Source organism: Capra hircus, chromosome 23 (assembly GCF_001704415.2).
Source record: "Capra hircus breed San Clemente chromosome 23, ASM170441v1, whole genome shotgun sequence".
Lineage (NCBI taxonomy): Eukaryota > Metazoa > Chordata > Mammalia > Artiodactyla > Bovidae > Capra > Capra hircus.
This window is the reverse complement of record NC_030830.1, coordinates 23,287,731-23,299,949: the sequence shown is the minus strand read 5'-3', so window position 1 is coordinate 23,299,949 and position 12,219 is coordinate 23,287,731. Positions and strand designations below refer to the sequence as shown.

Below are 12,219 nucleotides of genomic sequence, written 5' to 3'. Positions count from 1 at the left end.
GGAAGAAGGTATCAGAAAAAGGAGGTTAAGTCAGCCCATGATTCCTCCATTTCTAGGTGACTAATGCCAGGACAGGCCTGCGTGCTCAGTCTTGAAGTCGTGTCCAACTTTTGTGACCCCATGGACTGTAGCCCCCAGGCCATGGACTGTAGCCCCCAGGCCTTTCTGTCCATGAGATTTCCCAGGCAAGGATATTGGAGTGGGTTGCCATTCCTCCTCCAGGGGACTTTCCCCACCCAGGGATCAAATCCAAGTCTCCTGAGTCTCCTGCATCGGCAGGAGGATACTTTACCACTGAGCCACCTAGGCAGCCCATACTGCCAGAACACATCTGCCAAATCTGCTATCTTTCACTTTACTCCAAGTCAGATAAAGAGTAAATAACTATGAGATGTAGCCCAGAAGTATTTGTACCTTTTCCCTGCTCCAAGCCCTTGTGTTCAACCTGCAACCTTCACTTTTCATATAAGAGAAGTTTTATGAGGAAAAAAAAACCCCACAAATTCTGATTCCTTGCTTGTCCAGAATTTTCTTTTACACTTAATGCTAGTTTTGTTGCTTAGAAAATTCTAGTTTCTACTCAGGAAAGTGATGAAACACAATTTATATTTTAAAGTAGGACAGGGAAATTTAAGCACAAAATTCTCTCTGTCTGTCTATTTGGGTCTCTTTCTTCCCCCTGTAATATGTAATATGCTTCTGCATTGTACATTAACAAGACCTCCTCAAAGGTGAGAATGCTGGCTTGACTATAAAGATAGTTATTTTTTTTTTCCTTATTCTAATACTAGCAATGTAACTTCCTAAAAGAACAGCATTCTTTCCTGACTCTGTAAGGAATCATGGAGACTTGCTACTTGCTTTGCACATGCTTACCTGGACTATCTCTGGTGAACTCTCATGTAAGATGCCAGTATGTCGTTTTGACGACAATCTTTTGTCTTAAAAATATGTACGGTTGTACCTTCAACTTCTAACACGTGGGAGAGTTCTCAGAGCTTCTGAATCTGTCTCCTGAATTATAATTTTCAGTTGACTTGAATGAAATTCTCCCTTTGTTTTCTTCACTTGATTGTTAATTGAATTTCTGTTGAAAAAATATGAAGACTCTATTCAACTGTTTTCTAGCAATTAATATTGAATGACATGTATGATGGAATCTTATTTTTTTTTTTGTACATAACAAATTTTTCTGGACCCTGGAAGCTTTGAGGTTTTGTGTCTGTTTAGCTGTTTGTTTGTAACTCTAAAACGTTATAAGAATTTATGTATAAATGACTCTTCTTCTGCAGTAGTCAGCTTTTGGTGAAGTACCCTTCCTTTTGATTCTTGCCCCTTATCTTTTCATCTTGGGAAACATTCTAGATGAATGTTGAATTATATTTCCTAATTTTTAAATCTTTTTGACTTAAAGTACCACATAATAACTTCCTTTTTCTAACCCAATATTTTGATCTTCAGCAGTGTCTACCCTGAGAGCTGACATCTCCATTTGTTTTCTATTTTAAGACAATTTTTCATTCCCAAGAATGCTGATTGTTTCTCTAATCCTTCATCTCCTGTGAATGAATCCTTCCTAATATGCTTCATATTTGCATTAAAAGTTTTTATATACACGTATTATTCTTTAGCTTTTTAAGTTAGAGAAACCTGAAAATTAGAAAAAAATTAAAATTATAGACAGAAACACCTTTATTTGCCCCACTCAGAAATACATACCCTATCATTATTTTGCCGTGGTTTTTCTATTTTTTGCAAACAAGCAAGATCATACTGCTCTCACTGTTTTAAAAACTGCTCTTTAAAATTAATAATGCCTTGTAGCTGTTTCCCTCTTTCTCCCTTTTCACCTTTCTCTCTTAAACACACAAATGCTGGTATGTATTCAGTGTAATTCCCTCTAAATGGTCTTCACAGATTAATTGGCTCAAACAATTCTCTATTATTGGGAAAAATGCCTAAGTACATATGTGAATTTTTAAAATTTATTTTTTTCTAACTGTTGGAAACGTATATTAGTCTAGCTATATTTTGAGATAGAATATATACACAAAGACATATCATACATTTCAAAGTAAAAAAAGAGGCAAATAATATTTTCAGATAGTTCCTTTTCTCCTTCAGTTTTCCCTTCCTGTTCTTTAGTGTTTCAGACCTAAACCATAAGGTAGGTGTCAGAGCCCAAATAAGACAGGATAGTTTTATGGAGGAGCGCTGCCTAGAGTGGTGTGAAAGAATTTGAGTGGAAGGAGATGGGCCTGTATGAGGAAGGGAGACAGCCTCGAAAAAAATCGCAGAATATATGGTCCTATATTCAAACAGTGTAATATTATGTGGCAAGAAAAAATTTAAATGCACTGATACACACAATGCAGTTGAGCCTCAAAAAAACATTTTGTTTAGCCAAAAAACCAAGCACAAAAGGGTGTATACTGTATGACTCCATTTTTGGTGAAATTTCTAAGAGTAGGCAAGATTAAGCTATCATGATTTATATCAGAATACTGTTTTTTTCCCCCATTTGGAAAGGATTGATGGATAGTGGACATGAGGAGAATTTCAAGAGACAAAAATGTTCCATTGTTCAATGAGGTGGTAGTTACATGAGTGTAATCATTTGTGAAACCTCATTGAAATGCATGTTCTAAAGCCATGCATTCCATTGTACACAAATTATATCTCAGCACATTTGATTTCTTAAAAAAGGCAAATGTACCTCACTATCAGAGGAACCAGAGATCAAATTGCCAACATCTGCTGGATCATGGAAAAAGCAAGAGAGTTCCAGAAAAACATCTATTTCTGTTTTATTGACTATGCCAAAGCCTTTTACTCTGTGGATCACAATAAACTATGGAAAATTCTGAAAGAGATGGGAATACCAGACCACCTGACCTGCCTCTTGAGAAACTGGTATGCAGGTCAGGAAGCAACAGTTAGAACTGGACATGGAACAACAGACTGGTTCCAAATAGGAAAAGGAGTACGTCAAGGCTGTACACTGTTACCCTGTTTATTTAATTTCTATGCAGAGTACATTATGAGAAACGCTGGGCTGGAAGAAGTACAAGGTGGAATCAAGATTGCTGGGAGAAATATCAATAACCTGAGATATGCAGATGACACCACCCTTATGGCATAAAGTGAAGAGGAACTAAAAAGCCTCTTGATGAAAGTGAAAGAGGAGAGTGAAAAGGTTGGCTTAAAGCTCAACATTCAGAAAATGAAGATCATGGCATCTGGCCCCATCACTTCATGGGAAACAGATGGGGAAACAGTGGAAACAGTGTCAGACTTTTATTTCTCTGGGCTCCAAAATCACTGCAGATGGTGAATGCAGCCATGAAATTAAAAGACGCTTACTCCTTGGAAGAAAAGTTATGACCAAACTCGATAGCATATTGAAAAGCAGAGACATTACTTTGTCAACAAAGGTCCGTCTAGTCAAGGCTATGGTTTTTCCAGTGGTCATGTTCGGATGTGAGAGTTGGACTGTGAGGAAAGCTGAGTGCCAAAGAATTGATGCTTTTTGTGCTGGAGAAGACTCTTGAGAGTCCCTTGGACTGCAAGGAGATCCAACCAGTCCATTTTAAAGGAGATCAGTCCTGGGTGTTCTTTGGAAGGAATGATGCTACAGCTGAAACTCCAGTACTTTGGCCACCTCATGAGAAGAGTTGACTCATTGGAAAGACTCTGATACTGGGAGGGATTGGGGGCAGGAGGAAAAGGGGATGACCGAGGATGAGATGGCTGGATGGCATCACTCACTCAATGGATGTGAGTTTGAGTGAACTCTGGGAGTTGGTGATGGACAGGGAAGCCTGTTGTGCTGCGATTCATGGGTTCGCAAAGAGTCGGACACGACCGAGTGACTGAACTGAACTGAACTGATCTCCAGAGAATATTTATTTAGGATTTTGGTATTCATTTGTTCAGACTTACATATTAATATTCTGTGTGACATGAAAAAAAATGAATTAAGCTTGGAAATACTGTGAAATGGGAAGAAAACTCTGTGTGAGTATTTTGTATCTGGCACTCTATTACTGTGTTTTTACATCTATTCTATGTTGGGGAACTCTAAGGTTTTTTGGAAACGGAGCCCTAATATTCTCAGAGCACAGAGTCCTCCATTCCTGATGTCTTATTGTCCCCCATGCAGTTCTGCACATGGCTTCCAATGTCAGCTATGGTAGGAGGAAGTGTGCTGCTATTGGGTTTATTCTCTGAATCATCTAAATTTGTGAATCAAGCATTTGGATGACCCACTGACTTAGACATTGTACAGGAAGATGATTCTTTCTCCCCAGCTAATGCAATTTCTGTTCTTTGCAGGTGGGAGCAGGGAGCCATAATGAACACTGTCGATCAAAGCAACTTTAGTTTCTATCATTCTATGGCTCAGCCCAGTCCAAAGTCCTCTGGGATGAACTATTACTTCCTCTTTCAAAGTTAGTAGTAGTGCTGGAAGCAGGCTGAGACTTTCTTTTTAAACCCATTCCAGAAGAGGCATTCAAATGCCCATTCTTCTTGGCAGCCTTATTTGTCCTCCTTACTAAGAATAGTCTCTTAATCGAGGAATGGGTTATAAACCTGCCGTTTTCATCGCCTGCACCCACACCCTTGGAGGCTGACCACGAGAACAACCAGGTGCAAATTGTGTCTGGAGCCAGATCGTGTAGGTGCACTAAGGAGACCAGGAGCTTGGTCCAGAAACCCCCTTGGCTCAACCGGGATGGTGAGAAAAACGCATGTGGGGATGTGTAGGTGTGTCTGTGGGACATGTGGGTCCTGAAAAAAGAAGGGCTTGAGCTCTGGGCTCCTGTGGTGAGAAAACTCCCTTCCCTTTCAGGAATTAAGCTACAAGAGTGTTTGTGGTCAAAATAAATTAATATATGAATGACTGAACAAGTGAAGGGAGAGGAGAAAGAGTCTGACTGAGGAAAGTGGATGAATTTTGTGTCTGACTTCATTTCTCAACGTTGAACTCAAGGTTTTCAATTTCAAGAGAGCCCTGGCGAGGTGGTGAATCCATAGATAAGCAAGCAAGCCCACAGGACACGAGAGAACGGTTTACCGTTTCCTACACCTGCTGGGGAAACGGTTTTCAGAAAAACAAAAGAGGGAAGGAGAAAAAAAAAAAAAAACCCCATGGGAGCGGTTGGGAGTTGGTGGTGTTTGTCTCAAGGTCTGTAAGGGAAAACAGCCAAAATCCCGTGTATAAAAGTAAGTCTTTGTACATGGGATTTTTTTTTTTTTCTGAGAACTTTTGCTCGGCTGGCTGGCTTCTCACCACCTTCTCAACATCCTCAGAGTGAAAGTTTTGTGCTTCCAGGGTGCTCCATGTTCTGCTCTGAAGAAGATGGCAAGTTTTCCTGGCCTCTTTCCTGCTGGTGTTCTCCCTGCTCTCCTCTGGGTGTCCATGTGGGGCTCCCCAGGTCAGTGTTTTCCCTCATACCTTTCATTTGTTGGTTTGTTTCCAGTGGCTCTTCTTATACAGTAGGTCCACCAGTCCCATCTCTGCACCCTCTCAAAGGCAGTTATACCTGGGAAAATTATGGCCCTGTCTGCTGCCAACAGAAGGCTTGACAAGTCAGGTGAAGGGTGGGAGCAATCTCCTTCACATCAACATCATTTGAGCAGACCTCATAAAAATCACAGCTATAATATTTTTCTAAATCTTTACTGAGTATAAGCGATCTTAGTGATGTTTAAATTTGATGTAACTGTTTGTTAAAATATACTTTGTAAAGTTTACACTGCCAAGAAAACCCAAATTTGAAAACAAAGAATTTGGACTCAGGATCCCTGAGCTGGTTATAATCTTAGACAAACCGTTTATTCTTTCTGGGACATGAATCCGTCTTTCATAAAGTAAAAGGCACCCCTCAAGTTGAAATTTTCAGACTCCAGGTTTGAAGATAACCAGCCATGCGGTCTCAATAATGACATTTTCTGATACTGTCTCTTTAATTGGATATCAAAAAACACAAACAAGAAAAATACATTTGGGTCTCACATTAAGAAGTGCAGGTGGGTCTACCACCTCATCTCATCCCCTACTGCTTCCCCTAATCTGTCTCTGATTTTCATGCAGTGTCCGGGTTTTCTGTGATGGGACCAGCTCAGCCCATCAAGGTCTCACTAGGAGCAGATGCCACTCTGCCCTGCCAGTTGTCCCCTGAGCAGAGTGCAGCCCACATGCAGATCCGGTGGTACCGAACCCAGCTCTCCCCAGTGGTGCTCATGTACCAGAATGGGCAGGAACAAGACGGGGAGCAAATGCTGGAATACCGTGGTAGGACAGAGTTGGTGGAGGACTCCATCAGCAGAGGGGCTGTGGCTCTGCTGATCCAACACGTCCGTGCCTCTGATGATGGCCAATATTGGTGTCATTTTAATGATGGTCACATCTCCCGGGAAGCTGTTGTGGAGCTGTACGTGATAGGTATGTTAACTTAGCATATCTATGTTGAGAACGTCTGGATCCCTAGACTGGTGTTTCTTAGGATCTTCCATATGTTGCCTTGCAGAATGTCAGCCTCCTAAACTGTACAATGAGGACAAAACCACATTCTCGGCTTTTAAACAGCAAAGGAGGCAATCTTTCTGTAGATATTTTGGTATCCAAAAAGATCTCAAAAGTTTATTAATTTGTATTAATTCAGATAGATACTGGTACCTGCAAATATTTTTTTACCCAGTCAGAAGAGAAAGAAAACTTGTGGAATTAAACTCGCTTTTTCTTTGATTGTCCCCGTGTTTTTTTCTGCTTGGAATGACCCAAAAGCTCTCTCAGTCCTAGTACAGTGCAAAAGCATTAAGTTGATTTCAGAATCAACTTAATATTGATTTCAGAATCAGAGGTAAGCCTAATGCTGACTGTGAGCAGTTTTGAACTCTAGCTTCAGTTTACTTATCAGCCTAGTGATGGGCAATTAGACCTTTAGCCTCAGGGACTCCTGAGCCCCAAGGGACCACAGGCCTCATGGACATGTCTTTTTTCCTCAGGCTTGGGCTCTGCCCCTCACGTTCGCATGATGGGGCCTGAGGATCATGGGATCCAAGTTCTGTGTTCCTCCGGTGGCTGGTTCCCCAAACCCTGGGTACAGTGGAGAGACACAGCGGGAGAGAAGCTGCTATCCCTCTCTGAATCTCAGACTCAAGATGGAGATGGGCTCTTCCATGTGGAGGCATCTCTTGTGGTCACAGACAGCTCTCTGGGCAACGTGACCTGCTCCGTCCAGAACCCCGTCTCTGGCCAGGAGAAAGCGTCAGCCATCTTCCTTCCAGGTCAGTCAGGCACAAACCCTGAGGCAGAGCTGGGTGTCTTCCAGGCAGGGAGGAGTGAAGGAGGGCTGAAGGGAGCCTTGGAGAGAGGGCGGGGCTTCCTCCAGGTCGGTCTCTCACTGTGTCTGCACACGCCTGTGTCAGAGCCCTTCTTCCCCAGAACGTCTCCATGGAAGACGGCCCTGGCTGGGACCCTCCCTGTGCTGGTGCTTCTCCTCATCGGGATCAGCTACACTGGCTGGAGAGAACATAGAGCCAAAACCAGAGAAGTAGAGAAAAGGAAGGAAGCATCTCATCAAAGAGACAAGGTGGCGAAAGAAAAGGAAGAGGCACATTCAATCAAAAGTAAATCGGGCAGCAAGTCAAATCAGAGGTTCCTGGAAAAGCTGCAGATGCTGTGTGTGCAGGGTAGATGGGGAAAGAAAAAATTGTTGGAGAATCCTGAGGAAAACACAGGGTGCCAAGAATTCCACGGACCTGGGAGTCCTATGCAAAGGAGAAAACCACGTGGGAAGTTAGGAGATCTGTGGGCAGTGGTCATAAACCTCCAATCCATACCATGCCCTTTCAAGCCTCTGTACCCCAACCTGTTTCTCTTTGCAGAAATGCCTTCCTTTATCTTCTCTTCCTTTTTTTATCCTTCAAAAATAAGCTCCAGAAACACCTAAGAAATCAAACTCCCAGGAAGCATGCACTTCCCTTCCTGTGTGACTCCAGGATTCTTCCCACATAACTTTTCTTAGAGTTTGCCCTTTTACATTTGACAAAGATATTCATTAATCCTTCTCACCTGCTTAACGAAGGGATCCTTAAGAGAAGGTCAAATTGAGTTCACTTAGCTACTCACTGGGCTCAGGAGCAACTAAAACTCAATTTGATGGATTTTCTATCTCTTTCTCTTTCAGGGAAGCTTGAAGAAGATCTCGGTGAGTCTTATTTCTTCTCATGCCCTGTGTAGAATTTGTACCCCTTTTCACACCTGTTCTGGGTCTCTCACTGAATATTGTTTCTTTCAGAACAACGAAAGGCATTATACAACAAAGGTAAGCAACTCAGTCATGTCAATTGATGTCCTGATGTCCAACAAGTTCTCAGTTCCCTGTTCTCAGGGAAAAGACTAAAGGATTCATGATGATTAGTGGAAGAGAAATTATGGAAAGGAAGACAAATTTGAGGTTGCAGATTAATGTCTCATCTTGTCTTTCCTGTATTTGTTCTGTTTTAGACTGGAAGAAGGCCCTGATATATCCTGGTATGTAAACCTCTGGCCCTCGTCTTGCCAAATGCCTCTGGTATTCTGAGCATAATAAGCAGAGTCATAAATATAAATACACGTACACACACTTGAAAGTTGTGAAATTTTTATTTGGTATCACTCTGTAGTATTTTGTATTTGGAGACTCAAATAACCAATTGTCTTCCAGAGCTGATAATGAAGGAGAAATAACTGCTGACTAGTCAGTTCCACTACATGACTGGGGTAGGATACAGCATGAATGTGAATTGTTAGCCCTTCCCCCATGGAGAAGAGAATGATGGAACTCAGGGTGACTTTGAGGAGATTTGGGAAGAATAAAGAACATATTATGTCAGCATTTTTGCTCTGCAAAAAAAGTTTAAAATATCAGAAAATATATTTTATATTCAGAAAAGTATCTTAACTATGATTTTACTTATTTTACCTATTTGAAATACAGAAAGTAAAATTCAATATAGAGGCAGAAGATTTATGTATGAAAAAGTTGAAGAACAGTTTTTCAAAATATTTTAATATCTTCTGCATAAATATGTTTATCTGGAGGTAGGGGGAATTGGCTATTTTTATACCTTCTGAAATCTGTGTCTATGTATTCTGTAGGTTTATAACTTATTTGTTTCTGTTTGTGTGTATGTGGAATATGGTATTGGATCTCAAAAACACACTAGAGCATTCCTTGAATATATATCTATGCAATTTTTATATGCCAGGCATGCTAGATGTTGGTGGCACAAGTTATTATCTCTGACCTTGTGGAACTTAAAGTCCACTGGGGGAAGGAAATTAGGGACCAGGCAACTACACACAGCCTGATGAGTGCTCTGATAAGAGAAGGTCAGAGGAACTCCTCCCAAGGATTAAAGCTGATTAAGCAGTTTTGTTAAGGGTTTTCTTTTATGAGATACTGAAAAATGCTCCTGTGTTTCTAAAGGAGTGAACAAAGTACTAAGGATAACTTTTGACACTTTTAATTCCAAATTTGTCAATTACAACTGGGAAGTTGGGTTGTTTTATATTTCTTGACCTCAGTGTATTTATCTCTTTAGATAGAGAGACTGGAATACATGATCTCTGATGTCCTCCTTGACTCATATATTTATAGATTCCATGCATCTGAGTGCTACACTTCTGACAGGAGGCCAGTTTAGTGAGAGACCACAGAGCTGCTCCAGCCAAGAATTATGGATGGGTCCTTATCTGCCTATTGTCTCAAGACTCAATGAGAATACCCGATCTTCAAATAAAATCACAAGGCCTGTTATAAGAGAAGTGGCCACAGGCAGAAGCAGATGCAATTATTTTTCCCATTAGGAATCTGTCTCTGGAGGAAAATAGAAGCTATCTGATTACAATCTGGGTCAGAGTAATAAGGGCTCATTTAAATGCTTTGGTCATAAACTTAAACTCTAAGGAGATCATAGGCCAGAAAAACTGTAAATAGATAGAGGGGTTTAGAGGAGGAATAGAATAGAATTAAATTAAAAATATATTTTATAGCTCTCATCATCAATGAGGAGGCCCACAGAGGTCTGGAGAGCACAGTAGAGCGGCATGTAGAGTGTCAGACCCTACTCCTGGGGTCTCCAAACCTGGCTTAGGTTGGAGAACAGCCCCAGCTTCAGGCTGAATTATGTGATAGCTTCTAATCTGAGAGCACAGAATGCATACTACTTGTCCTGTAGTTTTTGGACACTACCAGAGTTTGAGGAGTTTAGAGGAGGAAGGGAAAGTCACCATGAGAAGGTGATGAGTCAGGAAAGTCATCTTATCTCCTTTTCATCCCCTGGGTATACTTTTGTCTGGTTTCAATTCATGTTGCTCTTTTTCAGACTGGAGGAAGGAACAGTTTGAACATGGTAAGTGGTTCTTTATTTATCTTTTTGACCCCCTTCTAACCTGCCCTCTGAGATTTCCTCTGAGACCCTGCTTATGCTTCCTAACATCCTTTCCTAGTTGAAAAGAAAGGCACTACTGTTCTGGTAAAGGGAAGGAGGACATGAAAAGTGTTCAATGTTAGCCTGAACTGACAACTGCTGCTAGGATTAGCTACTCTGGTCGTGCTTCCCCTTTCACATACTGACAAAGCTTCCCTGTCTGTGGGGTCCACTTGGTTCTGAAACAGAAATTAACATAGCCCCTCAGGTGAGGAGACCCCACACTAAGTAAAAAGGGCTCAAAATAGCAATTCAGCTGTTCTTTGTAGAGAGGTCAGCTTACATGGAGCCTGTGACTAACTGAGGAAAATAGGACTAATTTGCAAAGAACATGGCAGGAACATCGTTCTTCAGTAAACATTTCAAGATCCATGCACACACTGGCACTCTGTCGAAACACTGACCATCCAAAGATAAGACAAGTAGTATAGAGTGGGTAGCAAGAACAAGCACCAAGAGAACACATCAAACCCCTCCCACCCAGCTCCACCTCCCCCAACGCACACACCTTCAGAGGAGAGGTGTTCGTTTCACCACTCCTTACACATTTGCTCTGTTTTGTTGAAGTTTCCCCTGTACAACAGTTTTCTGAAATATGCAATCTTGGTTTTATCCTTTCCTTTTTATTTCTTCCAGTTCCTGTGATTGAAAATCATGAAAACATTCATCAGAACAATTCTGACTTCAGAAAGGAACCTCAGGCAGTATTATGTAAAAAGCAAGGAGGTGGCAATCTTCTCAAACTTGATCAGAAAGGATTCACTAAGGGGAGACATTACTGGGAGGTGGACATTGAGGACACTGATGAATGGACTCTAGGCATTTTTGAGGAGCCCACAGAAAGGAGTGGGTTACTCAGTGATCTAGAGAAGATGAAGTTCAATGTCTTAGAGAAGAGAGGATGTGAATACAGGGCTCTCACTTGTTCTCGCCAAGACATTTTCCAAAAAGAGCCTCTCCAAATTGAAAAGTGTCCACTAAAGATTGTGATTTTCTTGGATTATGAGGATAGTGACATTTCTTTCTATGACATGACTGATGAAACCCACATCTTCTCCTTCACCCATGCCAACTTCTCTGGGTCAGTCTATCCTTACTTCAAACTGAAATCCATGGAGTTCTCCCCAGCTGCAAGATATTGAGTGACTTAGAATAAGAACCTATAAATTGTGCAGATGGTAGCCCATTTTTTGTAAACCCAAGGATTCCAGTCTTGATGGGTGTCCTCAGGACCACCGATTATGAGGCCTCTTGGTTTAAGTCTCCATGAATCTGCATGACCAAAGTTTCCAGCCACATCAAGCAGTGTTTCTCAAACAATTTGCAGAGAAGAATCTTTTCCCCATCTCATAGTTGTTGTAAATGTTTTTTGCATTGTATATTATATATCACAGGCATACTTTTCTGAATAAACTACTAGAAATGATGAAGTGAATGCAAAGACATATGAGTGGTAATTTTATTATTAAATATCATACACCTAACATTTTCTATCAATTCACTCTAAATGTTGTAATACTTTCTTTCTATATTTGTTTCATGAAGAATTAGTAAGAAACAGTTTACAAATATGCACTGATCTATGGATCACACTTTTGGGGCTTCCCAGGTGGCACTAGTGGGAAAGAACCCACCTGTAATGCAGGAGACTCAGGAGATGTGGGTTTGACCCCTAAGTCAGGAGGATCCCTGGAGGAAGGCATGGCAACCCTCTCCAGTATTCTTACCTGGAGAATC

At 41.2% G+C, this 12,219-nt stretch overlaps 1 protein-coding gene across 1 annotated transcript; it reads left to right on the top strand.

Annotated features, from left to right (window-relative positions):
* Positions 4,468–11,980, top strand: LOC102189916 (butyrophilin-like protein 1). The gene is made up of 10 exons (XM_005696528.2): positions 4,468–4,738; positions 5,336–5,438; positions 6,098–6,448; positions 7,012–7,293; positions 7,435–7,635; positions 8,196–8,216; positions 8,307–8,333; positions 8,516–8,542; positions 10,378–10,404; positions 11,119–11,980. The coding sequence occupies exons 1-10, from the start codon at positions 4,736–4,738 to the stop codon at positions 11,622–11,624; spliced, it is 1,548 nt and encodes a 515-aa protein (XP_005696585.2). The 5' UTR covers positions 4,468–4,735; the 3' UTR covers positions 11,625–11,980.